This window comes from Gymnoscopelus microlampas, assembly GCF_963454915.1.
Source record: "Gymnoscopelus microlampas genome assembly, chromosome: 20".
Classification (NCBI taxonomy): Eukaryota; Metazoa; Chordata; class Actinopteri; order Myctophiformes; family Myctophidae; genus Gymnoscopelus; species Gymnoscopelus microlampas.
Window position 1 is genome coordinate 36,923,052 of NC_139957.1, and position 25,764 is coordinate 36,948,815.

At 39.9% G+C, this 25,764-nt stretch overlaps 1 protein-coding gene across 2 annotated transcripts; it reads left to right on the plus strand.

Annotated features, from left to right (window-relative positions):
* The first annotated feature begins 1,316 nt into the window (after positions 1–1,316).
* ccdc28b (coiled-coil domain containing 28B) lies at positions 1,317–21,119 on the plus strand. Of its 2 annotated transcripts, none has more exons than XM_084045692.1 (6): positions 1,317–1,490; positions 2,509–2,825; positions 15,358–15,527; positions 16,705–16,859; positions 20,331–20,353; positions 20,979–21,119. In XM_084045692.1, exons 2-6 carry the CDS (start codon positions 2,590–2,592, stop codon positions 21,031–21,033), a joined length of 639 nt encoding a protein of 212 aa, XP_083901818.1. In that variant the 5' UTR covers positions 1,317–1,490; positions 2,509–2,589; the 3' UTR covers positions 21,034–21,119. The 2 variants fall into 2 exon arrangements, with proteins under 2 accessions (XP_083901818.1, XP_083901819.1); XM_084045693.1 differs by having other exon boundaries at positions 2,548–2,825.
* Positions 21,120–25,764: the final 4,645 nt, after the last annotated feature.

Consider the following 25,764-nt stretch of genomic DNA (forward strand, 5'->3'; position numbering starts at 1 on the left):
CTTGCAATAATAAAAGGAAAAAAGTCTCTACATTTTGAGGGACCAGGGAGCTTTCCTACGTTGTTTTCAGCTCAATTCAAACTATGAATTTGTACATAATGCCATTGTTGTTGTTTATGCAACTTAAATTCAACCTGTAAGTCGTTAAAAGATTGAAGATCCTGGTCTCTTGTAGTAGAGGTCACCCTTTTTCCACACATTTATTCCAATAGAGGGAAGATTTGCCAACGCGTATTTGCAAGGATTAAACCATATGCTAGAGTTTCATTTAAAAGGGATCAAAATTAAGGATCTTAGCTGCCTTTTTCCAGACCCCATGGTACTCAAGTACTGTAAAATGTTGAGGTATTTGTACTTTCTTCTGTACTTACAATTTTCAATTTCAATTCTCCTGGCTTGTTTCCCATTCCAGAGAAAAGGCTACACAACTGGTTGTACTTGTGGAAATACTTCATAGTAATTGCTGCAGGCAGTGATTGCAAAGTGTAATTGCATTTGGGAACTACATTCATTTTAGCACATTAGCTTTAGCTTTGCCCACAAGGAAAGACGAAGAGGTGCCCATCTTTCTACGTAGAGTTTGAATTTGAACTAGGGGTTCTATATTAACCTTTAAGATATCTGACAGGTTAGATGGAAATACAACTTGGTTGATTTTAAAGTGCAGATGCTTATTTGGGCTTGCTTCCTAATGTTGTTTTAACCAGTCCCCCCATTTGTCCGTGGACCCCCATCAGAAAGATATTTTGTGCCAGGGACCCCATACAGATTTGTGTTGTTATTCAAATGTTTCAAAACATATTCCAAATTATTTCACATTTCTTTCAAGATGTGTTAGGAAAATAGCTACTATATAGGGTTAGGGTTGCTAAACTGATTTAGATACTATATTTGCTCATTTAGCTGGGGACCCTGTGTGTGTGTGTGTGATTATGCGGCCTACGGGCCTAGTCGTTTATTTTGGGCTTGTTTTCATAGACTTGTCTGCAGTGATGGAATAATAATAATAATCAAAATCTACAAATTAACTAGTAACTAAAGCTGTCAAATAATTGCAGTGGAGTAAAACAAAAAAATTGCATCTGAGATGTAGTGGAGTAGAATAACAAATTATTGATAAATAATAATAATAAATAAATACTCTAGTAAAGTGAAAAATACCTAAACATTTTACTTAAGTACAGTACTTGTCTACTTGAGTAAAATGCACTTAGTTACTTTCCACCACTGCCTGTCTGCTTGTATCTGCCACTGAATCTGGCAACGCTGACTGGGGGTTTGTTGTACTGGCCCTTTAAGGACAGGATGAAAAGGAGAGCAGCTCAACAAGCGCACTGATGCCGCGCGTTAGAATGTATTAATAAGTAGACTGATGATGAAAATGCTTTAATCCTGTTTAAATTAATATACATATTCCAAGCAGAACCAAAGGTCCGACTCCCTGACCTGTCCAGCACGCCAGGCGTGTTTCTTTGCGCGTAATTGATTCGGTAAGTCCTATATTCTTTGCATGTTAGAGAAACGGGGAGTCCCAATTATTATCATCTGCAATCTGCATGCAAGAGATGGATTTATTACAAACCATAACAAACTGTATTGCACAGTTTTCTGACTTTATGGTTTGCAGTCAAATGCAGATGAAAAAGATCTGAACGTGTAAAGTTCGCATTGTGGTGTTTAGTGGCCATCTTTGTACTGACTGAGTCCCTTTGATTCCACTCCAGGCTTAATTGTGCAATATTCGCTTATAATAAGGGTTTTATTTTATTGTATTGAGTTAATTTATCATAGTGATGTGTTATGTATGCATAGAATGAACACGATCAGCCGTTTGACGCGTTGGTGTCGCATATTTCCAGTTAACGTTACATTGTATCTAATCCCAGTGTCTCTCTCTCAGCCATCTGTCAAATGCACTGTTGTTGTTGTTGTTGTTGTTGTTGTTGTTGTTATTGTAATTATGTTGCCATTATTGTCTCAGTTAAATATGTAATTGGTTTCTTCTAAAGTAGGCCTAATGGCATTAAAAACAGAGGTTGCACAGCTGCTCAGATACAGTTCATAATCAGATTAAATCAGGTTTTCTTGTCGACTAAATATTTCTTGGAAGGATGGCATGCCAGAATATAAGCTAATAAATCATTACTTTGTCTGAATGGACCTTATTCACCCTGGTAGATTAATGAGTGGCCTGGACAAAATCATGACAATTTTATTCACATAAAAGGTCCTTCATTTCTTTGTAGTTAAAATGATGTTAAGCTGCTGTTTACTGGGAAGCTGCAAGACTGTCTGGGTCTCTGGTTAAGATGCAGAGCCCCATTAAATCAATTACTACCCTGAGGCAGACATCTGAGTTGCAAAAACCTCTTAAGTTTGGCACCATTTCTGCACACTCAACTCACCTCTATATATCCTCCACACAGACCTCTGTGGTCAGGAGAGAACTGTCAAGACCTGGCTGGGAAATTGTTGCCGGCTTTGAACTTCCTACCTTTGTTATCTCAGGACATCCTACACCCCCCAATCCCCCCCCCTTCCCCCCAGGACTTGACTCAGTCGAACTGATTAAGTATAAACATCAAAGCTATGGAGGACAAACGCAAGAAGAGGAGCCCCAAAGTCTCCCTCCCTCAGCCACCCCCGCCCCCGGTCAACCCGCGCAAGATCTCCGTCGTACCAGCCAGCAAGAGTGCCACCTTCTCCCTGGGTCTGCCGCAGCCCCCCTCCCCCAAGAACAGAGGGAAGTTCAAGAGGTCCATCGGGGCGCCGGGGCAGTCCAAAGAGGTGCTGGGCACGGTCGCAGCTCCACCAAAGACCACCAGGTCTGTAATCCCTGATTGATTGATTGATGTACTTTATTTAGTAAGACATGAGAGCATCAGTACATGGAAGTACAAAAAATTCACAATACAAGGTCTACTAAACTGGGAGACTCATTAAGCACTGAGCTTGTTTAAGATGAGATCCCCATGCACACAAATCCTGATGACATGCCTTGTTTTTAAGGCCTTGGAGGTGTTGTGATACCATGAAGTGCATGCATAATCATAATAACCTTGTATACACAACAATACTCACAATATCTCAATGTCTCAGTGCTTGCGCAATTAATAGCCAATGTGCAGAATGGTGCTAGTTTGACAACAGAGAACTATGTCCACGTTTTGATGTGTAACACAATATTTGTCTTTTTAGGCTTATTTTGTATGTATTAATGACGCTGACAGTAGTCCACAAAATGGTATGTCTAAACACAAGTCGTACCACCATATCCACTTACACCCTGTATATCTACATGGTTGACCGGAGTCCCCTTGGGACTTTGCCTCTCCTTTTCCCCTCTACACCAAATCCTCACCCGATCTACTATGAATCACCCCATTCAATGGAAAGGAATTGCTCCAAATGTTCCCATTCAATGGGGTGGAATTGTACAATCTCTGCAACCCCGCTCACCCAGGTTCCCGAAATTACTCCTAAAACCCCATTTAATGGAAAGTCTTCTCCATTGGCTGTTCTCTCGGACACCCCGCCCACCTCTTTCAGACTCGGGTTACAAAAATTACTGCAGAAGTCCCATTTAATGGTATTGAGAGGTTGCCATGGCAACATGGGCTAATATTGCGGTGGTTTTAAATGCATTTTGATTATATAACATTTATATTGTCACATTTATAATTTATTTTTTATTTTCCCGTCCTTCAGTGAATTTATATGTCATTGTGTTTAATTATTAATTATTTAATGATATTGATAATGTAATTTGGGCCATCGTGTTTATTCATTATTAAATGATAAAAATCAGTTTATTTGTTAAGTTTGGTAAGGGAGGGGTGTGGTGGATTGCTCCATTTACAACGCTAACATAAACGATCAGATTTCAAATATGAAGTGCTTAACTAAAGGCCACGGATGTTACAATTGTGTACGTTCCAGCTTGAGTACCCATATCTTCCGTATTGTTCAATAAAAAGCCTTTTAATCCGATCGACGGCCATTTTCTCCGTCTTTTCATCAGCTTTCAACTATGCGATCCTATCGGTTGGGAGGTGTATTGCACATTATAACTCTATGCGAAAATGGCCGACGATCGGATTAAAATACTTTTTATCCAACAATACGGAAGATATGGGTACTCATGCTAAAACGTCGGCATGTATAACATCCTGGGCATTTAGGTAAGCACTTCATATTTGAAATCTGTACGTTTGTGTAGACGTTACAGTTGTAAATTGAGCAATTCATCACACCAGGTTGAAGAATGTCCATGACCGTCATCTTTCAGGCGTACCGCTAATAACCATTAGCACATTGTCTCAAAGTGGGGTCCGGGGACCCCCAGGGGTACTTGAGGGGGTTCCAGGGGGTCCCCAGCTAAATGATGGACAGGGACCAAATGGACCCTTATGGGTCTGTAACTCTGAGAGTGTACAAATGTAACCAAATGGACCCTAACAGGTCCATTTGGTTCCATTTGTACACTCTCAGAGTTAAATGAACATTGATTTTACAATATGAAAGTGGGTCCCAGAGACCTACATGCCATTAAATGGGGGTCCGTAGCCTAATGCATGTCAAACTGGGGGTCCTTGAAATTAAAATGGTTGAAATCACTGCTAGAGAGCCGTAAAAATCTTCTCTTATGGGGGTCCCTGGCTTATCATTTCAAATGGGGGTCCGCGGTCTAATAAGTGTCTATTTGGGGGTCCTTGGCACGAAAAAGTTTGAGAACCATTGCATTAGCACATGAAGTCAATTCATTGTTTAATTTCAAATAAGTTTAATTTCACTTATACCACTTCATTCTGTTGATGTTTCTATTTTACTGCTACAGCAATTCATCACAAGGCTTTTTCTTTACTATTTAGCATAAATATAGTCCTGGTTATTTCTCCCTAACGCCCTAAAAAGTCCAAACGGGACTATGTGGTTTGCGCATGTGCAAAGGAACGTTCAACATGGTGTGGTGGGTGTGGTGGGGATTGCTCCATTTACAACGCTAACGTCCAGGTCATAAACGATCAGATTTCAAATATGAAGTGCTTAACTAAAGGCCATGGATGTTAAAATGGTGTACGTTCCAGCTTGAGTACCCATATCTTCAGTATTGTTCAATAAAAAGCCTTTTAATCCGATCGACGGCCATTTTCTCCGTCTTTTCATCAGCTTTCAACTATGCGATCCTATCGGTTGGGAGGTGTATTGCACATTATAACTCTATACGAAAATGGCAGCCAATCGGATTAAAATGCTTTTTATTGAACAACACGGAATATACGGGTATTTTTGAGGGATCGTACATAATTGTAACGTCCGTGGCCATGGGGTAAGCACTTTATAGTTGAAATCTAGACGTTTATGTAGATGTACGGGCCGTAAATGGAAAAAGTGCAAACATCAGGTTGAAGTGTCATGATATGAAACCTATCTATCTATCTATCTACATTGGACTGACACAACGTGAGCTAAGAGACGTGGTTTAAATGCAACATAACACACATCACCACCCAAACAAACCTGGAAATATTCTGTGCATTTTCATATTTTGTTGATCATTTTTCGATAAGTGTTTGTTGAGAACGAGAGATTTGTTTAACTTTTCCAACCCCGTGACGTCACGTCAGATTACTTCCGCATTCCGCGTGTTCGTACTCATGTCTCTGTCAGTGTCAATAAAGATCTGACAAAACAAATGTTTTATGATCTATCTAAACGTTCAAATGTTTTAAAAAGGTGCTGACCCTATGGCCACGGATGTTACAATTATGTGCGGGCCCTTAAAAGTACCCGTATCTTCCGTATTGTTTAATAAAAAGCATTTTAATCTGATTGGTGGCCATTTTATCAGAGAGTTGTAATGTTGCGTGAGTGCAGTACACCTTTCAACCCATAGGGTCAGGTGAAAACATATGGAGAAAATGGCCAGCAATTGGATTAAAAGGCTTTTTATTGAACATTACAAAAGATAGAGGTACTTTTGAGAACCCATACATGATTTTAACATCTGTGGCCATGAGTTAATAATTTTATATTTAAAGTGTGAAGATTTATGTTGATGTACAGGCTGTAAATGCAGAAGTGCAAACACCAGGTTAAAGTTTCGCCATGACTGCCATAATGTATTATGGTTTCCAAGTGCTATACTGCCACCGGACATAAACATTAAAACATTAAAACAGATCAAATAATTGCTGTTTGTGGTTCTATAGGGCGTTGGTGTAAAGTAACTAAGTACATTTACTCAAGTACTGTACTTAAGTACAATTTTGAGGTATTTTTACTTTACTGGAGTATTTCCCAATTCTCAGTACTTTAAACGAAATGATGCAACGCTGATATATATAGTGGATCTAAGTGGTTAAACTTACTGAAGTGATGTTGGTGAATTCCAAACATTATCAAATTATTCTTCATCACCCCTGGACAGGCATCAAGGCACCCTAGGGTGCCACGGCACCCACTTTGGGAAACCCTGGTGTATGCTGAGCAAATAAAGATCTAACAAAAAACCAAAGAAATAGTCACTTATTCTCCAAAATTGTGAATGAAGGTATTAGCTGAACAGGATGTGACATTTCAGTCCATCCAACTTTCCTCTCGTCCCTGCATACTCTTACTGGGCCATTAGGTACACATAAGGTGAAATCTCTGGAATGCCATAAACAGCACATTTCACAAGATTTACAGAGAACATCAGCAGTCCCTGCATGGGGCTTGAGCCTTGTCACAGATGTCTCATCCCACTTGGCAGCCTCCCATCCCCTCCCCAGAGACACCTTGTTCTACACAAACCATGGCTAGTCTTTGCACTGCTCTCCTGAGAGAGTTGTTTCCATACTGGGGATTCCCAAATTATGTCCAGTGGGTCTCCATATGATTAGCTTAATGAGGCTATAAAAATGTAACGAGGGTTGACCTTTGCAGTCTTTTCGCTGACCTTTGAGCTTTATCAGTGTCAGAAAAAATCAGGGCCGGTGCCAAAAAATCTGGCTTACTCTCAATATGGATTGAGAGAAGTTTCGGATTTAAAAAAAATATCTGGAGCGATTAGTTACAGATTTTGTGCTCAACAAAATCAGTTTTTTATACAAAAGTCAACGTCCAATCTTTTTGGTGACCGTTTGTATTTCCCAAGGTCCTAGAAAATCGAGACCTATCCCATTCAATTCAGCGTCTTTTTTTGAGTCTGAAAATGTGTTTTTTAATTTAAAAATAAAATATTTTTTAAAAATGTGAGAAAAGCTAAACTTTGAACTATTTCAAAAATCTATAACTTCTTATTAAACAATTCTAGACTATTGATGTAACCTACCATTCGACTCAATATCATAAAATCTATAACTTCAATAAGAAGTTATAGATTTTTGAAAAAAAAAAGTTAAGCTTTTCTCACAATTTTCAAAAATATTTTTTTTAAATTAAAAAACACGTTTTCAGACTCAGAAGAGGACGCTGAATCGAATGGGCTAGGTCTAGATTTTGTATGACCCTTAAAAAGTGGTTTAAACAAGCGTTAAAGTTTAGTAAACTTGAAGCTTTTTTCACAAACATATTATTATTTTATTTTGACCCTTCCACCCTCTTATTTATATGATATTGAGTCGAATGGTAGGTTACATCAATAGTCTAGAATTGTTTAATAAGAAGTTATAGATTTTTGAAATAGTTCAAAGTTTAGCTTTTCTCACATTTTTAAAAAATATTTTATTTTTAAATTAAAAAACACCTTTTCAGACTCAAAAAAAGACGCTGAATTGAACGGGATAGGTCTCGATTTTCTAGGACCTTGAGAAATACAAACGGTCACCAAAAAGATTGGACGTTGACTTTTGTATAAAAAACTGATTTTGTTGAGCACAAAATCTGTAACTAATCGCTCCAGATATTTTTTTTAAATCCGAAACTTCTCTCAATCCATATTGAGAGTAAGCCAGATTTTTTGGCACCGGCCCTGATTTTTTCTGACACTGATAAAGCTCAAAGGTCAGCGAAAAGACTGCAAAGGTCAACCCTCGTTACATTTTTAGAAATTGTATTTTTCTTCGAGACTCTGGCTTTAGACTAATGTGATGGCGCTGATTCCAAATATGCAAGTTTCTTTTTTCTCGGACAACAGGAAGTGCCTCAAAAGGCCACTTCCTGGTTGGTTTTAGGGTGTTCCAAGCCTGTGATTTCTCCGATACATTTTTTTTCCAAATCTACACGTAAAATAATGCTAAAATTTGAAATAATCAAACCCTAATATCAAATCATGATTTAATTATGCCTTAATTGGCTATGGTTACGGCTTCGCTATCTCGCTCAATATCTCGAATACGATAAGGACTTAGGGTCCACTTTTTGGATATGTTGTAGAGCTGGCTGAGACGCACATGTGGATGTCTTGTTTGTCCCGTTACGACACACTTCTATTTCTGACTTTGTCCTTTGATATGGTCTTAAGATATAAGACTCTATGTGCCTTCTGAAAGTGTAGGAGGTCAACTTAGGAGTGTCGTACCGGGACAAACAAGACATCCATGCGTGCGCCTTGGCGAGCTGTACAACATATCCGAAAGGTGGATTCTAAAAATGCATCGATTTTGAGATATATCGCTTTATTGCGCGAAATAACTTGACATTTGACCCTAGCCAATTAAGGAGTATGGTAAGGCCGTGTGCGAGGAGAGTTATATGGGCGCGTTCGGGGCGACGCGCTGACCCAGAAACAGGTGTCCAATTTTGTTTTTACTCCTTTCAAACAGTTTTTCACTATTATCTCGGCCCCTAGGGGGCGCTGAAACAATCGGACAACGTATTATTGATCAGCTCTTCACCCCGGACGCGTCCATATAACTTTCCTCACACACAAACATGTGGTTCTGAAAATTAGGGTTATTGGGCTTCTTGAATAATTTGGCCACTATGTGTACACAGTGGTTACTCCCTATGGTCTGAGTATCTACAGGGCTGACAAGGGACTAGTAAAGTATAATAGAGAGTATTAGTTTGGGTGGAAGTCTGCAGTAGCCTCAGAGTGGTGTGCACCTCACTCTGCTATTGCAGACTGTCTCTGCTTTAGGGCGTGGCTGTGATTGCAATGATTGACAATTGCAAGCACTGGTGTGACTGATTGATTGAGTGAGACTGAGTGTGTGTTTGACTGTGTGTGTCACTCTGTCAGTGACACACAGACAGCAGTGACACAAACCTTTTGAAAACCTTTTGAAACCTGGGTTACATCAGCCCTGTAGATACTCAGACCATAGGGAGTAACCACTGTGTACACGGGCCATAGCTTGTGTTCACGAGCCATAGTTTTGCATGAGCCACAGTAAAGTACTGTCTTTTATAGCCTCATAGAGCCCAGCAAAGCCTAGCAAAGCCTACTAGAGCTTAAAACAGCCTATTAGAGACCAGTAGAGTCTAGTACAGTACAGTACAGTACAGTACAGTACAGTACAGCCTAGTGCACCAAAACTAGTATAGTCCAGCCTGTTGGGAGAACAGACTAGGGGAAGGTGGTATAGGCCATACTAGCATGGAACAGGCTGGACTAGGCTAGACTAGAGTGTACTAGGCTTTAGCAGACTCTAATACTCTCTATTAGACTTTACTTGTCAGCCCTGTAGATACTCAGACCATAGGGAGTAACCACTGTGTACACATGAACTAACTACAGTAAGTGGCTTACTGCAGTCGCACCTATAGATGTCTGTGTACACATGAACTAATCACAGTAGATCTGTAAAACACGTGGATGGGCTAATTAGATCTGTAAAACATGTGGATGGGCCTATTAGATCTGTAAAACATGTGGATGGAGCAATTAGATCTGTAAAACATGTGGATAGGCCTATTAGATCTGTAAAACATGTGGATGGGCTAGTTGGATATGTAAAACATGTGGATGGGTTAATTAGATGTGTAAAACATGGATGGGCCAATTAAATCTGTAAAACATGTAGATGGAGCAATTAGATCTGTAAAACATGCGGATGGGCCTATTAGATCTGTAGAACATGTGGATGGAGAAATTAGATCTGTAGAACATGTGGATGGAGAAATTAGATCTGTAAAACATGTGGATGGGCTAATTAGATATGTAAAACATGTGGATGGGCCTATTAGATCTGTAGAACATGTGGATGGGCTAAATAGATATGTAAAATATGTGGATGGGCTAATTAGACATGTACAACATGTGGATGGGCCAATTAAATCTGTAAAACATGTGGATGGAGCAATTAGATCTGTAAAACATGTGGATGGGCCTATTAGATCTGTAGAACATGTGGATGGGATAATTAGATATGTAAAACATGTGGATGGGCCAATTAAATCTGTAAAACATGTGGATGGAGCAATTAGATCTGTAAAACATGTGGATGGAGCAATTAGATCTGTAAAACATGTGGATGGAGCAATTAGAACTGTAAAACATGTAGATGGGCTAATTAGATCTGTAAAACATGTGGATGGGCCTATTAGATCTCAACAAATGGCTCACTGCTGCCCTCCATTGGGAAATTGTAGTCAGCACAGGTGCCGTACACGACACCCATATGCAAGCGTACACGCCCCATTATAACTATGGGGGCGTGTACGCTCGCAAGTACTTCGAGCCTATATTGTACACGAGGCTTATATTTTTCTATTGGAACTCCCTATCGTGTACGGCTTAACTATTGTTATTATTACCCTTATTATTATTATTACCCTTATTATTATTATTATTATTATTATTATTATTATTCCAGTGTGTTACTGCTCTATACATTACATTATTATTCCAGTGTGTTACTGCTCTACATTCAATTATTACCCTTATTATTATTATTATTACCCTTATTATTTCAGTGTGTTACTGCTCTATAATTACATTATTATTATTATGATTATTATTACCCTTATTATTATTATTATTATTATTGGAATACAATACACACGGGGTGCCTTAAATATTATAAAATGCATTACAAAAGCGATATCAGCGTTGCATCATTTCGTTTAAAGTACTGAGAATTGGGAAATACTCCAGTAAAGTAAAAATACCTCAAAATTGTACTTAAGTACAGTACTTGAGTAAATGTACTTAGTTACTTTACACCAACGCCCTATAGAACCACAAACAGCAATTATTTGATCTGTTTTAATGTTTTAATGTTTATGTCCGTGGCAGTATAGCACTTGGAAACCATAATACATTATGGCAGTCATGGCGAAACTTTAACCTGGTGTTTGCACTTCTGCATTTACAGCCTGTACATCAACATAAATCTTCACACTTTAAATATAAAATTATTAACTCATGGCCACAGATGTTAAAATCATGTATGGGTTCTCAAAAGTACCTCTATCTTTTGTAATGTTCAATAAAAAGCCTTTTAATCCAATTGCTGGCCATTTTCTCCATATGTTTTCACCTGACCCTATGGGTTGAAAGGTGTACTGCACTCACGCAACATTACAACTCTCTGATAAAATGGCCACCAATCAGATTAAAATGCTTTTTATTAAACAATACGGAAGATACGGGTACTTTTAAGGGCCCGCACATAATTGTAACATCCGTGGCCATAGGGTCAGCACCTTTTTAAAACATTTGAACGTTTAGATAGATCATAAAACATTTGTTTTGTCAGATCTTTATTGACACTGACAGAGACATGAGTACGAACACGCGGAATGCGGAAGTAATCTGACGTGACGTCACGGGGTTGGAAAAGTTAAACAAATCTCTCGTTCTCAACAAACACTTATCGAAAAATGATCAACAAAATATGAAAATGCACAGAATATTTCCAGGTTTGTTTGGGTGGTGATGTGTGTTATGTTGCATTTAAACCACGTCTCTTAGCTCACGTTAACTTGTGTCAGTCCAATGTAGATAGATGGATAGATAGGTTTCATATCATGACACTTCAACCTGATGTTTGCACTTTTTCCATTTACGGCCCGTACATCTACATAAACGTCTAGATTTCAACTATAAAGTGCTTACCCCATGGCCACGGACGTTACAATTATGTACGATCCCTCAAAAATACCCGTATATTCCGTGTTGTTCAATAAAAAGCATTTTAATCCGATTGGCTGCCATTTTCGTATAGAGTTATAATGTGCAATACACCTCCCAACCGATAGGATCGCATAGTTGAAAGCTGATGAAAAGACGGAGAAAATGGCCGTCGATCGGATTAAAAGGCTTTTTATTGAACAATACTGAAGATATGGGTACTCAAGCTGGAACGTACACCATTTTAACATCCATGGCCTTTAGTTAAGCACTTCATATTTGAAATCTGATCGTTTATGACCTGGACGTTAGCGTTGTAAATGGAGCAATCCCCACCACACCCACCACACCATGTTGAACGTTCCTTTGCACATGCGCAAACCACATAGTCCCGTTTGGACTTTTTAGGGCGTTAGGGAGAAATAACCAGGACTATATTTATGCTAAATAGTAAAGAAAAAGCCTTGTGATGAATTGCTGTAGCAGTAAAATAGAAACATCAACAGAATGAAGTGGTATAAGTGAAATTAAACTTATTTGAAATTAAACAATGAATTGACTTCATGTGCTAATGCAATGGTTCTCAAACTTTTTCGTGCCAAGGACCCCCAAATAGACACTTATTAGACCGCGGACCCCCATTTGAAAAGATAAGCCAGGGACCCCCATAAGAGAAGATTTTTACGGCTCTCTAGCAGTGATTTCAACCATTTTAATTTCAAGGACCCCCAGTTTGACATGCATTAGGCTACGGACCCCCATTTAATGGCATGTAGGTCTCTGGGACCCACTTTCATATTGTAAAATCAATGTTCATTTAACTCTGAGAGTGTACAAATGGAACCAAATGGACCTGTTAGGGTCCATTTGGTTACATTTGTACACTCTCAGAGTTACAGACCCATAAGGGTCCATTTGGTCCCTGTCCATCATTTAGCTGGGGACCCCCTGGAACCCCCTCAAGTACCCCTGGGGGTCCCCGGACCCCACTTTGAGACAATGTGCTAATGGTTATCAGCGGTAGGCCTGAAAGATGACGGTCATGGACATTCTTCAACCTGGTGTGATGAATTGCTCAATTTACAACTGTAACGTCTACACAAACGTACAGATTTCAAATATGAAGTGCTTACCTAAATGCCCAGGATGTTATACATGCCGACGTTTCAGCATGAGTACCCATATCTTCCGTATTGTTGGATAAAAAGCATTTTAATCCGATCGTCGGCCATTTTCGCATAGAGTTATAATGTGCAATACACCTCCCAACCGATAGGATCGCATAGTTGAAAGCTGATGAAAAGACGGAGAAAATGGCCGTCGATCGGATTAAAAGGCTTTTTATTGAACAATACGGAAGATATGGGTACTCAAGCTGGAACGTACACAATTGTAACATCCGTGGCCTTTAGTTAAGCACTTCATATTTGAAATCTGATCGTTTATGTTAGCGTTGTAAATGGAGCAATCCACCACACCCCTCCCTTACCAAACTTAACAAATAAACTGATTTTTATCATTTAATAATGAATAAACACGATGGCCCAAATTACATTATCAATATCATTAAATAATTAATAATTAAACACAATGGCAACGCAATTTCGGTCAGCAAAAAATAAATTAAAGAATGAATAAATAAATACATTATAAAAAAAAAATCATATAAATTCACTGAAGGACGGGAAAATAAAAAATAAATTATAAATGTGACAATATAAATGTTATATAATCAAAATGCATTTAAAACCACCGCAATATTAGCCCATGTTACCATGGCAACCTCTCAATACCATTAAATGGGACTTCTGCAGTAATTTTTGTAACCCGAGTCTGAAAGAGGTGGGCGGGGTGTCCGAGAGAACAGCCAATGGAGAAGACTTTCCATTAAATGGGGTTTTAGGAGTAATTTCGGTAACCTGGGTGAGCGGGGTTGCAGAGATTGTACAATTCCACCCCATTGAATGGGAACATTTGGAGCAATTCCTTTCCATTGAATGGGGTGATTCATAGTAGATCGGGTGAAATCCTTTAGCTGAAAATAGCCGATCTACACGTTTCGAGCTTATTTTCAGCGAATGTTTCCCCCCCCAGAATAGGAACACTAGGGTTTAAGTGGATATGAGATTTTCTATTATATCATAATAACCATTGCTACCTTAAACATGTCCATGCACATATGCAATATTAAAAGCAATACGACACAATATGTGAGCACTGAGAGAGAATGCATTCTAGCAAATTAATGTTGCATGACATGTGAAATGGGTGGATGTGGAATGTAGTCAGATGCTGTCATCATGAGCCTCCACACACAGACAGTTGTGTGTTTCTTCTTACCCGTGTGACCGTGCTTGTTGGTCGTGCTTTGGAAGTAGAACCGGCACACCATGCTATATAGGCTAATTCAGGTTTCCAACGTGATGTTTCCATGCACCGTGGATCATCGGTAGGCCTGTCACAATTATTACATAATCGCCTAATCGCAATTATTTGAGATAATCGCGATTATTTAGCAGAATCGTCAAAATTGTTTCCATGATGAAAAAAGTTCATACAATTTCAAACATTTTCCAAAAATAGCAGATCTACAAAGTATTGTAAGCTTGTAGTCAGCTATTTCCACTATTATTATTTTATTTTTTGAGTATACTATTAAATGTGTCAGTAATTTATTGGTATATTTAAGTTATTTGTCATGTCTGGGCTGTGCAATTTTTGTTTATGAAGCCTAAAAACCAAACGGATATTACATTTGTATGCATATGTTCCAACGTCCAATGCCAAACACTAAATTTAATAGTTAAAGGGGCTACACCATGAATTTCATTTTTTTTTAGGTTTTTAGTATTTTTTGGGCTCCCCAGTGTCTCTTGTACCCAAAAAAATATATTTTTTTAACATTCAGTCATTCATGCTCATTTCATGGATTTCCTGAATGGGCATGTCTGAACAGGCCATTTCAGAATGGCAGGGCAAGTGATGTCACTTGCCCTGATTTTGCATTGATGATGGCCAGACAGAATTGCTCAGTAGCTCCCCCCTGCCCAATAGGACGTTTTGGTATTGCAGCTGAAAAAGCTTGGAATGACAGACAGTCAGATTGTGAGAAAAAATATCTGGATGTTTTTTAGGCTTACAACCTGTTTAAAACGTATTAGGGGGCAATATTTATATATAATACATATTTTTTTTATTCATGGTGTAGCCCCTTTAATTGCAGTAAGTAAATTAATCGTCAACTTAAATTCATAATCGTGACAGCCCTAATGCAAGCAGTTCCAGTTCCAACCCTTAAACCCAGCACCCGCTGTCGGTGTGCGTGTCAGCTAACTCTCCACTATAATGGTTGCCAGGCCCCACAAGGAGAAGCAGAGGGCCCCGCAGCCCGCCGGCCCCAGTAAGGTGGCCCAGTCGTCCCCCCTGCAGCACTCCTTCCTGACGGACGTGTCGGATGTGAGAGAGATGGAGGGAGGCCTCCTGAACCTCCTCAACGACTTCCACTCCGGCAAGCTGCAGGCCTTCGGTAAGACCAGTGGTTCTCAACATGTGGGTCAGGATCCCTAGGGGGGTCCCCACTTGATTTTGTGGGGGGGTCCACAGATGACAGTGAAGTGACAATTTAAGGACTTAATAAAAGACCATTACTGCATCAAAAGTATTCAACAAACTATACTATACACACTGGTCAAACATTGGCCAAATTGTCAAATAATATAAGAAAGAGGCAAATGTTTTGAAAATAGCATCTTTAATCATCATTAGATCTGCTATTCTTTCCCCAATATTTATCTGTGGAACCGAATCAAACTAAATGTAATGCCTCAACATTCCAAGTACTTGTCGGGGTGGGGAGTTCCCAGTTCAAATATGATTATTTTTGGGGGGTCCCCAGTTCAAATATGATTATTTTGGGGGGTCACGGCCTGCACAGGTTGAGGACCAGTGGGTAAGACGACCTTGGCAGGCCGGGGACCACACCGGGAATATTCAGTTACTGGCTTGAAAATGAAGCCACCTGAACGGTACAGTGACCCCGGCCACAGCAGCACACAATGCGATCAAGTGGTGCTATTTATGTCACAATGGAAAGATCTTTGACTTTGTTATTAGACCCCCAGTCTCTCTCTCTCTCTCTCTCTCTCTCTCTCTCTCTCTCTCTCTCTCTCTCTCTCTCTCTCTCTCTCTCTCTCTCTCTCTCTCTGTCTCTGTCTCTGTCTCTGTCTCTCTCTCTCTCTACCCAAAGAGGTGACACTTCATAGTTCCTGCTAGCGGAATGTGTATATACTGTAAAATCCTGGGTGGCATTTTAACTCTTAAAGTAAAATAGGACATTAAATGAACACTCCGGACTTCATTGTAGCTCATTGGTTCTCAAATTTATAGTAGAAAAAGGTCATAACTCCATCCCGGGTCCGCCGCATCACTTTGCATAGTCACTCTCACTATGAACATCAGATCTCAGCAAAAAATATATATATATATATATTATACAAAAAAAAAGAAGTTATTTTTCTTCTGTACCACTCGTCCTAGGAGATCATAACATCATAAAAAAGGTAAAAAAAAACGTCGGGTGAAATTCTCCTTTAACTCAGAGTGTACAAATGGAACCTCGTAAGGACCCCCGGGGGTCCCCAGAAGACTCCACGTCAAGAACCGCTGGCATAGGCTGATAAAGCTCTGGTTTGTTTCCCGTATAGGCAAGGTGTGCAGCTTTGAGCAGCTGGAGCACGTGCGTGAGATGCAGGAGAAGCTGGCGCGGCTGCACTTCAGCCTGGACAGCCACGTGGAGGAGCTCTCTGAGGACCAGAAGAAGTGTGCCTCCGACCACAACCTGGAGCACCTGCTCTGCAACGTACGTGATTCACAATCAGGCTTGTTTTTGTCACCCGGCGTCCGGGTAGCTCAGTCGGTAGAGCACTCGCCTTTTGACCATAAATAAGGTCATGGGTTCTATGCCGGACGCCGCCAGCTAAAACAAACATTAAAAAAAATAGCAAAAAAGGCTGTGAATCAGGCAAAACAGTGAGGACATGAATAACAACAGAGATTTAAGAATCAACTAAAAGCAAGAGTGAATAAATAGGTCTTGAGCTGTGCTTTAAAGCTATCTACAGAGGCTGCCTGTCTTAGGTGTAATGGGAGTTTATTCCAATTCGTCTGCCTGTGTCGCAGAATGCTGCTTCACTGTGTTTTTTATATGCCATTGTAGGCACTTCCAGGAGGTCAGCACTAGAGGACCTGAGGGCCTGAGGGGGCAATAAGCCTCTCTGACCTAGTACTCCGACCTACTTATTTGTCACATCACGAATAAGATAGAGGTACAGTGAGAGGACAGGGAAAGAGATAAAAACGGGTTAAGCCATTTAAGACCTGAAGCCGAACAGTTTTCTGAAAGACGTATGTTTCTATATCAGTGGTGCTCAAACCTTTTCATGTCAAGGACCCCCAAAAGTATGTATTTGGCCGCGGACCACCATATCAAAATATTTTGTTCCATATCCATTCCATTTGTTCCAGTTAGATTTGAGTAAAAAGAAAAATTAAAACGATTTAAAAGAATATATACAGTATATTCAAAGATGTGCACAAATTCTCAAGATTTTTTTGTAGTAAATCTACAATTTTTCTAATAGCCAAAGTATAAAATAATGCTTTTTGTTCAAATCTAAAATGACACAGATGCTTTCCCGGTTTTAATGGGTTAAATAAAACAAATAAAGATACATACAGATGCCGTATGTGATAGCAGGTATATACATGATGTTTGGAAACATTGGCATCATATGCAGGTGTGTACATGTTCTTTTTAGAAACATTAGCATCATATAATGCAGGTGTGTGCGTATTTGCGTAATGTGCTGATGTGAGGCTGGGTTAAAAAAAAGTTGCAGCAGATACAGTGTTCTTGCTCGTGCTGTTATAAAGACCAGTTCGTGCAGCATGGAAAGTTAAAAGAAAATTGTTTAAAAAACACCTCAGGTGACTTCTTCAGGGCGGGAGTAGTTGGGGGTTTTAACCACTTAAACTGACTTCATTTTACAGAGAATAGTCAAAATAGCCAATCTACTATAATAATAATAATAATAATAATAATAATAATAATAATAATAATAATAATAATAATAATAATAATACATCCAATTCATATCCAGCGCTTTTCTCTGTACTCGAAGTCACTTAACAAAAACAGAACAAAAGAAACCCCTTTGTTACGAGAAAAACTAGGAAAACAAATACATTAGAATGAATGCAGAAGGGGCGATTAGAATTAGGTAGGGAATGCGAGTCTGAAGAGGTGGGTTTTGAGGGAGGTTTTGAACAGGGCAAGAGTGGGCCGGCTTTGATGTGAACTGTGAGTGACTTCCAGAGGGAGGGGGCTGCAACTGAGAAAGCCCTGTCACCCCAGGTTCATTTCTTTGTCGTGGGGACATCTAGGAGGTTGGCATCACCAGGCCTGAGGGAATGGGAGGGGGGGAAACAGAGGCACCAGATTGAAAGTGGTTAACCAGTGCTAGAGGTTTGAGGTGTGAGTGTGAAAACTCACCTTTTCACTGTTTTCAGACTCTACCTCACCCCCTAACGCTCCTTGTTTCTTTGTACTTTCTAGTTTATGCAGATGACGTTGTTTAGACGGATGCTAGGATTGATGTTTTCCTTGTATCCTAGTTACTGTGTAGCACTTAATTGTTTTTCTTCGCATTCTATTTTTACTCCGATCTTGCTCTTTGTAAATCACTCTGGATACTTGTATAATTGTAACTGTCTGAATGCTAAATACTAGGGGTGTGCCGATACACTAATTTCACGAAACGATACGATACGATATTTGGCTCACAACTTCGATACGATTTCGATACGATACGATACGCACTTTTTTTATTATGAAAATATATGGAGGAGAAAAAAAGAAAATGCAAACAAATTATTCTGTTTTTGCATTATTCAGACATGCAAACTTGTAGCTTTTCAGCTACAATAGCCGTTTTGAATCCAAATAGTATGACACCTGACCCGAAAAAAAAACATGTTGTCACTCTTTTCACTTCGGGGCCGTTTGCATGCCTGATTATTATGATTGTAAAAAAAAAAAAAAGATTTTTTTTTTTTTTTTTTTTTTTTTCAAAAACGATATTTCTTTTCTCCCAAAACGATACATATCGTCGCGAAAACGTATCGCGATATATCGCGGGACGATATATCGGCACACCCCTACTAAATACTAATACTTAATCAGAATCCATAGTGTGTTGTAAGAGTTGGAAAGGACTGCTGTCTGGCTGTTCATGTTGTGTAGTTCAGTGGTTCTCAAACTTTTTCATGTCAAGGACCCCCAAATTCACACTTATTAGCCCGCGAACCCCCATTTCAAAAGATATGCCAGGGACCCCCATAAGAGAAGATTTTTTTTACGGCTCTAGCAGTGATTCTCAACCATTTTAATTTCAAGGACCCCCAGTTTGACATGCATTAGGGCTACGGACCCCCATTTAATGGCATTTCTATCACTTGGACCGCAATTTATGTTGTGAAATCTATGTCAATTTAACTCTGAGAGTGTACAAATGTACATTTGTACACTCTCAGAGTTACAGACCCATAAGGGTCCATTTGGTGCCTAATCTATCATTTAGCTGGGGACCCCCTGGAACTCCCTCAAGGACCCCTGGGGGTCCCCGGACCCCACTTTGAGAACCAATGGTGTAGTTATCTACTGCAGGGGTTGAAAAGTGTGTCGGGAGCAAACTGCTGAGCTACAGTATGTGTGAGGTTTGTGTGAAAACTCTTCAGCTCATTACAGATGGTGGTGCCAAGAACATTAACCACTTGAGCCCTATTTATAGCCCCTCGTCATACGACAAATATGTTTGACAAGTGAAAATAGCCGATGGACTGGACAATTATTGACATTTTTCACCTATAATGACATGCCCAAAATGGGGACACCAGGTTTAATGTGCGTCACACGAAGGTGCCGCTTGCCCGCAATAACGAATCTTCCAGCTAACAAGGCGTAATGACATTAGTTGGCTGTAGACACCCGTGTGGAACCAGAAAGGCTGTTACATTACACCTGCTTGTGTGGATGAAACGATAACTGGTGCGTTTTCTCTAAAACAGATTTGTTGTACATCACTGATTGAGGAGATTTGGGTTGTAGTATTGAGCTGACGATATTACATGACAGAACCAAACTACTGGGCTGTTATGTGATACCTTTTGTAGATTATTTCTACTTGTAACCGTCACATCAAGTACAGTACAGTTCCTACCTGTTTCTATTCATGTCATTGTCCTAATCCTGTCTCTTATTTATATCCCACAGCTGGAGGAACTCAGCACTTCAATGTATCCTTTCCTAATTTTAGCATTCCATGCACTGATGTTAGATTCTAAAGGATACATTTATATTTATATTTTGTTGCACGACTGTGCGGTGCTACTGTATGTTGTATTATTAATATTATTATAATAATATATTTATTTTTTACATATGATGCATTGTCCATCAAAATCAAACTACGCTGCTTGACAACATTAATTTCTGGGGATGGGCAATGTATCAATATTATATCAATATTGTAACGGGACAAGATATCATGGATTTCAGATAAGTGGTGTCTTTTCCTGGTTTTAGAGGTTTTTACAGTTAAGAGTGGGTCCACGGGACCGGAGCCAGTACCCAGCCTCGGGGCTCCCTGGTTAAGTGATGTACTTTTCTGACTGTTCTTTGTCTTTACCGACTTCGTTATTATATAGGCATTACTGAGGATTATTTATCAAAATGTAATTTTGTAAATATTTTGTGAAAGCCTATCACAATATCAATATCGAGTTATTTGGTAAAAAAAAAAATCAATTTTGATATTTGATTTTGTCCATACTGCTCTATTTTCCACTGAGGAACATCTCTCTTTTCAGTTCATAGTTCAGACTCCTGACTGGTGTGAATCCTTAACTTGACTCTTTGCAGACAAAAGCTGCACTTGGCGGAGAACCAGGATCTGCCCAAGACATCTGGTCCATGACAAGTGAGGTGTGGAGAATGGCAACCTCACAGCATCCAACCAGGCTCCGTTACCATGACATGGATCCAGCTGCCTTCGCAACACAAGGGAATGGTTCACAGGAGGAGAGGGGGGGGGGGCGGGGGTGCATGACTCATTCTTTTCTTTTTAACAAGTCCTACTTTTTAGCAAGTCATACTGTGTAACGTTTTGGATTAAACAAGTTATTTTTGATATAATCTTTCACTGTTATATTTTTCACAATAACATTTCCACATGCAGTACATGTGTTTTTTGACAACTTCTCCACACAGAATTGTTGTCGCGAGTGTCTCACACTCCAATGATGCAGGCACTGGAAATGTATTCATTCATTTATTTATTTAATACATTACGTTTTTGACAACGTCGTCGTTGCTTTCCAAAACATCCTCGGTGCTAGAAGGACCCCCGCAGCATTCGTTTTTGAGCGGTATACCTCAGTTTTTTTTATTTTTAACTGAATTGAATGGCAGTTCTGCCAGACCATAGATAGACAGCTGTAATGACAAACGGAGCCATCAGTGGTGTCGCCAAAAAGACTAATAAAGTGAATGTTACACAGTATGACTTTAATTAAAATAATAAATTCCTCTGACACGGCACAAGAAAACGTAATCGCCAACCTCTACCATACTATTCTGTGCGAAGTATATATTTAGATTAAGAGGTTCCCCACTAAACCCAGAAGATTAATATTCTTCTGTGTCTGCTGGTTGTGTTTCAACTCCAAAAAGCACATTTGACGAGGATAAACAGATGTTTAAATGTTGGTTTTTCTATTGCGACTGGTCCTATACCATGCCTATATCTCTTGCATCATTTGAGGAAGATGCTTGACTCCATCAGGAAATGTTACTGTAGGTGAATTGAGCCATACAGAAGTAGCTAAATGTAGTGCTAAAGAAGCCTCCACTGTGGGTAAGCTCAGGACCCGTGAGGGACATCTCGGCGCTCTTCAAAACGCACTCCCTCATTTTTCTATCTTTGTTAAAGCATTTAGTACTGGACGATAGAAGGATGACTACACGAGTAGTAAATAACAGTGTATTTGATGGATTTGAACATTAAAGCAGCACTAGGCCGGTGTAGTTTGGGGTATCAGTGGCCACTTTGGACACACATAACATGGCAGCCAATGTCTTTGACTTCATTACCCAGGAGTCTCTGCAATCATGTCCGGCGAGGACGCGCTGTGATTGGCCAGTCTTCGCTTTGACTGGCAGTTCTGCCTCAGGTGCCTTGGCAAATGCCAGGATGAAACTCATTGTCTCTCCGACACATAGTACTACAGTCAAGCCCCTAGCAGGGACCCGCCCTGAGTCTATACATTTATGGAAGGATGATTGTTATTGCTTAAACATGCAACTTTCTAATTTTGTGGGACATAATATGCTATATGCTTGTTAAAATGTTACATAGTGCTGCTTTAATGCAAGAATGTACATACCTGTTGATACAGTTTGTTTACACATGGCTGTTCAGCTGCTGTATTTGTCAACATGGCTGTTTTGATACTGGAACACGGGAAGGTTTTGTTGATGTGTCCATGATAAATCTGGTTTATATCTCACTTATACCGTTAGCATATAAGTGGGAAGTAGCTCCTCGTAAGCACAAGCTGTAGCCCACCCTGCTACTGCAGAGCTGTAGCATCCACTGTCACATTTAGGTGACAGGGACTTCTTATGCGACAGCGTATCTGTATCTGTTTTATGCCATCATACACTGTGCAGTACCATATTCACAGAGTATGATGCAGCTTGCAGCAGGAATTATGAGGCTCTATTATGGACGTTTTCACAAAGGCAGCTAGACTTGTATTTGGGGGGTTGCGGTAGTGGGGCTTTATTTATGCTTAATTAAATTACCAAACTGCTAAGTAATGCACCTATTGTATAAGGCCTCGAGGGCAATTAACCACTTTCAACCTGGTGTCCGCCATATTTTGGGCACATCATTATAGGAAATGCTCAAAAATTCTTCGAAGGTAGCAAAAACAGGCCATCTACAAGCTCCCAAGCTTGTAGATCGGCGAATTTCATGTGACACTGTGCACCAAAGTCTAAAACAGGGCTTTAGTGGTTTAACTGTTTTTGTTTTTTTTTGTGCTTTTTAGCCCTTTTTCTCCCCAATTTAGTTGTCATGCCAATGCTGTTGTATCCTACTGCCAGTGAGGAGCCTCCACCGGGAGGACGTGGAGCCTTCCTCCTACTCCTCCCACCTAAAACTCTCTGCTGACAGGCGGCGCCCCAGCCCATAGGATTATATTTATGTGCAGACAGAGTGACAAATATCACCCTCCCCACCTGGCTTCCCTCCCCCGTATAGATGCTCGTCAAAGCCGCTGGATTCGAACCCCCAGACTCTGGTGGTGGGCAGCTACTGTACCACTGTGCCGCCTAAAAGCGCCAGTGCTTTGTTTTGAGCTGAACTTTTTTTCAAGCATGCGTGAATATTGCCACTACGGTAACTTTCTTTGGCTCGTTATGAACTAACAATTATATGAAGGGTTCGATTTGTACATTTCATAAAATGTGCACAAAATAGGGATGCCACGGTTCATGTGGTCAACATACATTTTTAACCCATTAAGACCTGAGCCCGTTCTTAAAAAAAAAAGAAATCCTAACAGTTTTTGGAAAAAAATCTAAACATTTTTTTTCCAAGATTTTTCAAAAATAGCAGATCTACAAGCTCATAGCGCGGCACTCGGTGCCACGCTATGAGCTTGTATATCTGCTATTTTTGAATAGCCAAAGAAATCTAAAGTGACACAGGTCTCAATGGGTTAATCAAATGGTTAAATTGTGATATCGCCAGTGCTGGAATATTTTTTTAGATAAGTAAAAGTATTGATACCATAATATAGAAATACCGTACTCAGTTACAAGTAAAAGTACGGTATTAAAAATGTTATTCAGTCTGACCAGAAAGCAGGGATAAAACATTATCCCCATTGGCGATAAACATGAATGGCCAGAGGGGGGTGGGGGGGATATCAAAAGCAGAGGCACGGACCCCCCCACCCCCCCCCACCCAGCAAATCCAACCCTGATTATTATAATGTCTGTCATCTGCTTTATTATCAGCCTACCTCATCTTTCCTGGACCAGTAGCCACTATATAGTGACACATTGCTGACACTGGTTAGTTTAATGTGTAAAAAGATCCAGATTTGTTCATAATAACATCTCCTGCCTTGCTTTAAACCCGTTCAATCCAGGAAAGCATTTGTGTCATTTTAGATATTAGCTATAACCTTTTTTATTTAATACTTTGGCAATCAAAAAATAGCAGATATATAAGCTCATAGCGCTACGAGCTTGTAGATGTGCTATTTTTTTTAAATCTTGAAATTTGTGCAAATCTTTGAATATATATATATATTTTTTTTTTAAAGCGAACATTTGTAACTCAAATATTTGCTTCTGGACGTCCCTGGAACACAATATTTTACAAATGTTCTTTAAAAAAATAATATATAAACCGCTCAAAAAAAGTTCGGAAACTTAACTTCGGTCAATTATATCTCCCCTTTAATAATACCAATTGGTATTGTGTTTTATATCATTTTTATCGTTGATTAGTCACCTTTACAACGAGGTACAGCTTGTAAGGATCGTGCATTCTTGGAATGAGCAACACAGCTAAACGTGTGGGTAGCGCCTCCAAAAAATTTGCCAAAATCACCCAATATGCTTCTATTGGTAATCGCTCTTGTTTTGAGGAACCTGCCAGCACACACCTGCTGAGAGGTGTGTGCCAGTAGTCACAGGTGTGTGACTGCCTCACAGGTGAGTGACTGGCACCTGAACATGGGTTCTGCAACTTTGTTGAGTTTATGTATGCTCCAAGCAGCAACACTGCCCCCATGGACTGCCACGTTTGTCCCTTCAGGATAAGGCCCGTGCAATAGGGCAAGTGAAGCTGGTGTTCCGTTACGCAGATTACGCATTATTTGATGTCAGCCCTGTTGTCAGCCCTGGTACCATTTGCAGGCAGGTGTGTGCCAGTCACAGGTGTGTGACTGGCACCTGAGCATGGACCCTGCAACTTTGACATCTGTCTTTGGTACCGTTGTGCAAATCTTGCCTGTAAATCTATGGTTCCTCAGTGAAGCAAGGGGTCTTGGGATGTTGTCTTCCTTGTTGACTTCACCTGTCTCACAGAACTTGGTCCTAAGTTTGGAAATGGTACCAGGGCTAACACCAAATAATGCTGTCACTCTGCATAACGGAACACCAGCTTCACTTGCCCTATTGCACGGGCCTTATCCTGAAGGGACAAACGTGGCATCTTTCCATGGGGTCAGTGTTGCTGCTTGGAGTACAAACTCAACAAAGTTGCAGAACCCATGTTCAGGTGCCAGTCACTCACCTGTGAGGCAGTCACACACCTGTGACTACTGGCACACACCTCTCAGCAGGTGTGTGCTGACAGGTTGCTCAAAACAAGAGTGATTACCAACAGAAGCATATTGGGTGATTTTGGCAAATTTTTTGGAGGCGCTACCCACACGTTTAGCTGTGTTGCTCATTCCACAAATGCACGATCCTTACAAGCTGTACCTCGTTGTAAAGGTGACTAATCAACGATAAAAATGATATAAAACACAATACCAATTGGTATTATTAAAGGGGAGATATAATTGACCGAAGTTAAGTTTCCGAACTTTTTTTGAGCAGTTTATATTCAAAGATTTCACGATTT

Bases quoted from the DNA above. Each gene is read 5' to 3' on its own strand.
- ccdc28b (XM_084045692.1), top strand. From the start codon at position 2,590: ATGGAGGACAAACGCAAGAAGAGGAGCCCCAAAGTCTCCCTCCCTCAG. The intron at 16,860-20,330 runs GTACGTGATTCA...TATATCCCACAG, and splicing joins TGGAGCACCTGCTCTGCAAC to CTGGAGGAACTCAGCACTTC. The intron at 20,354-20,978 runs GTATCCTTTCCT...GACTCTTTGCAG, and splicing joins GAGGAACTCAGCACTTCAAT to ACAAAAGCTGCACTTGGCGG.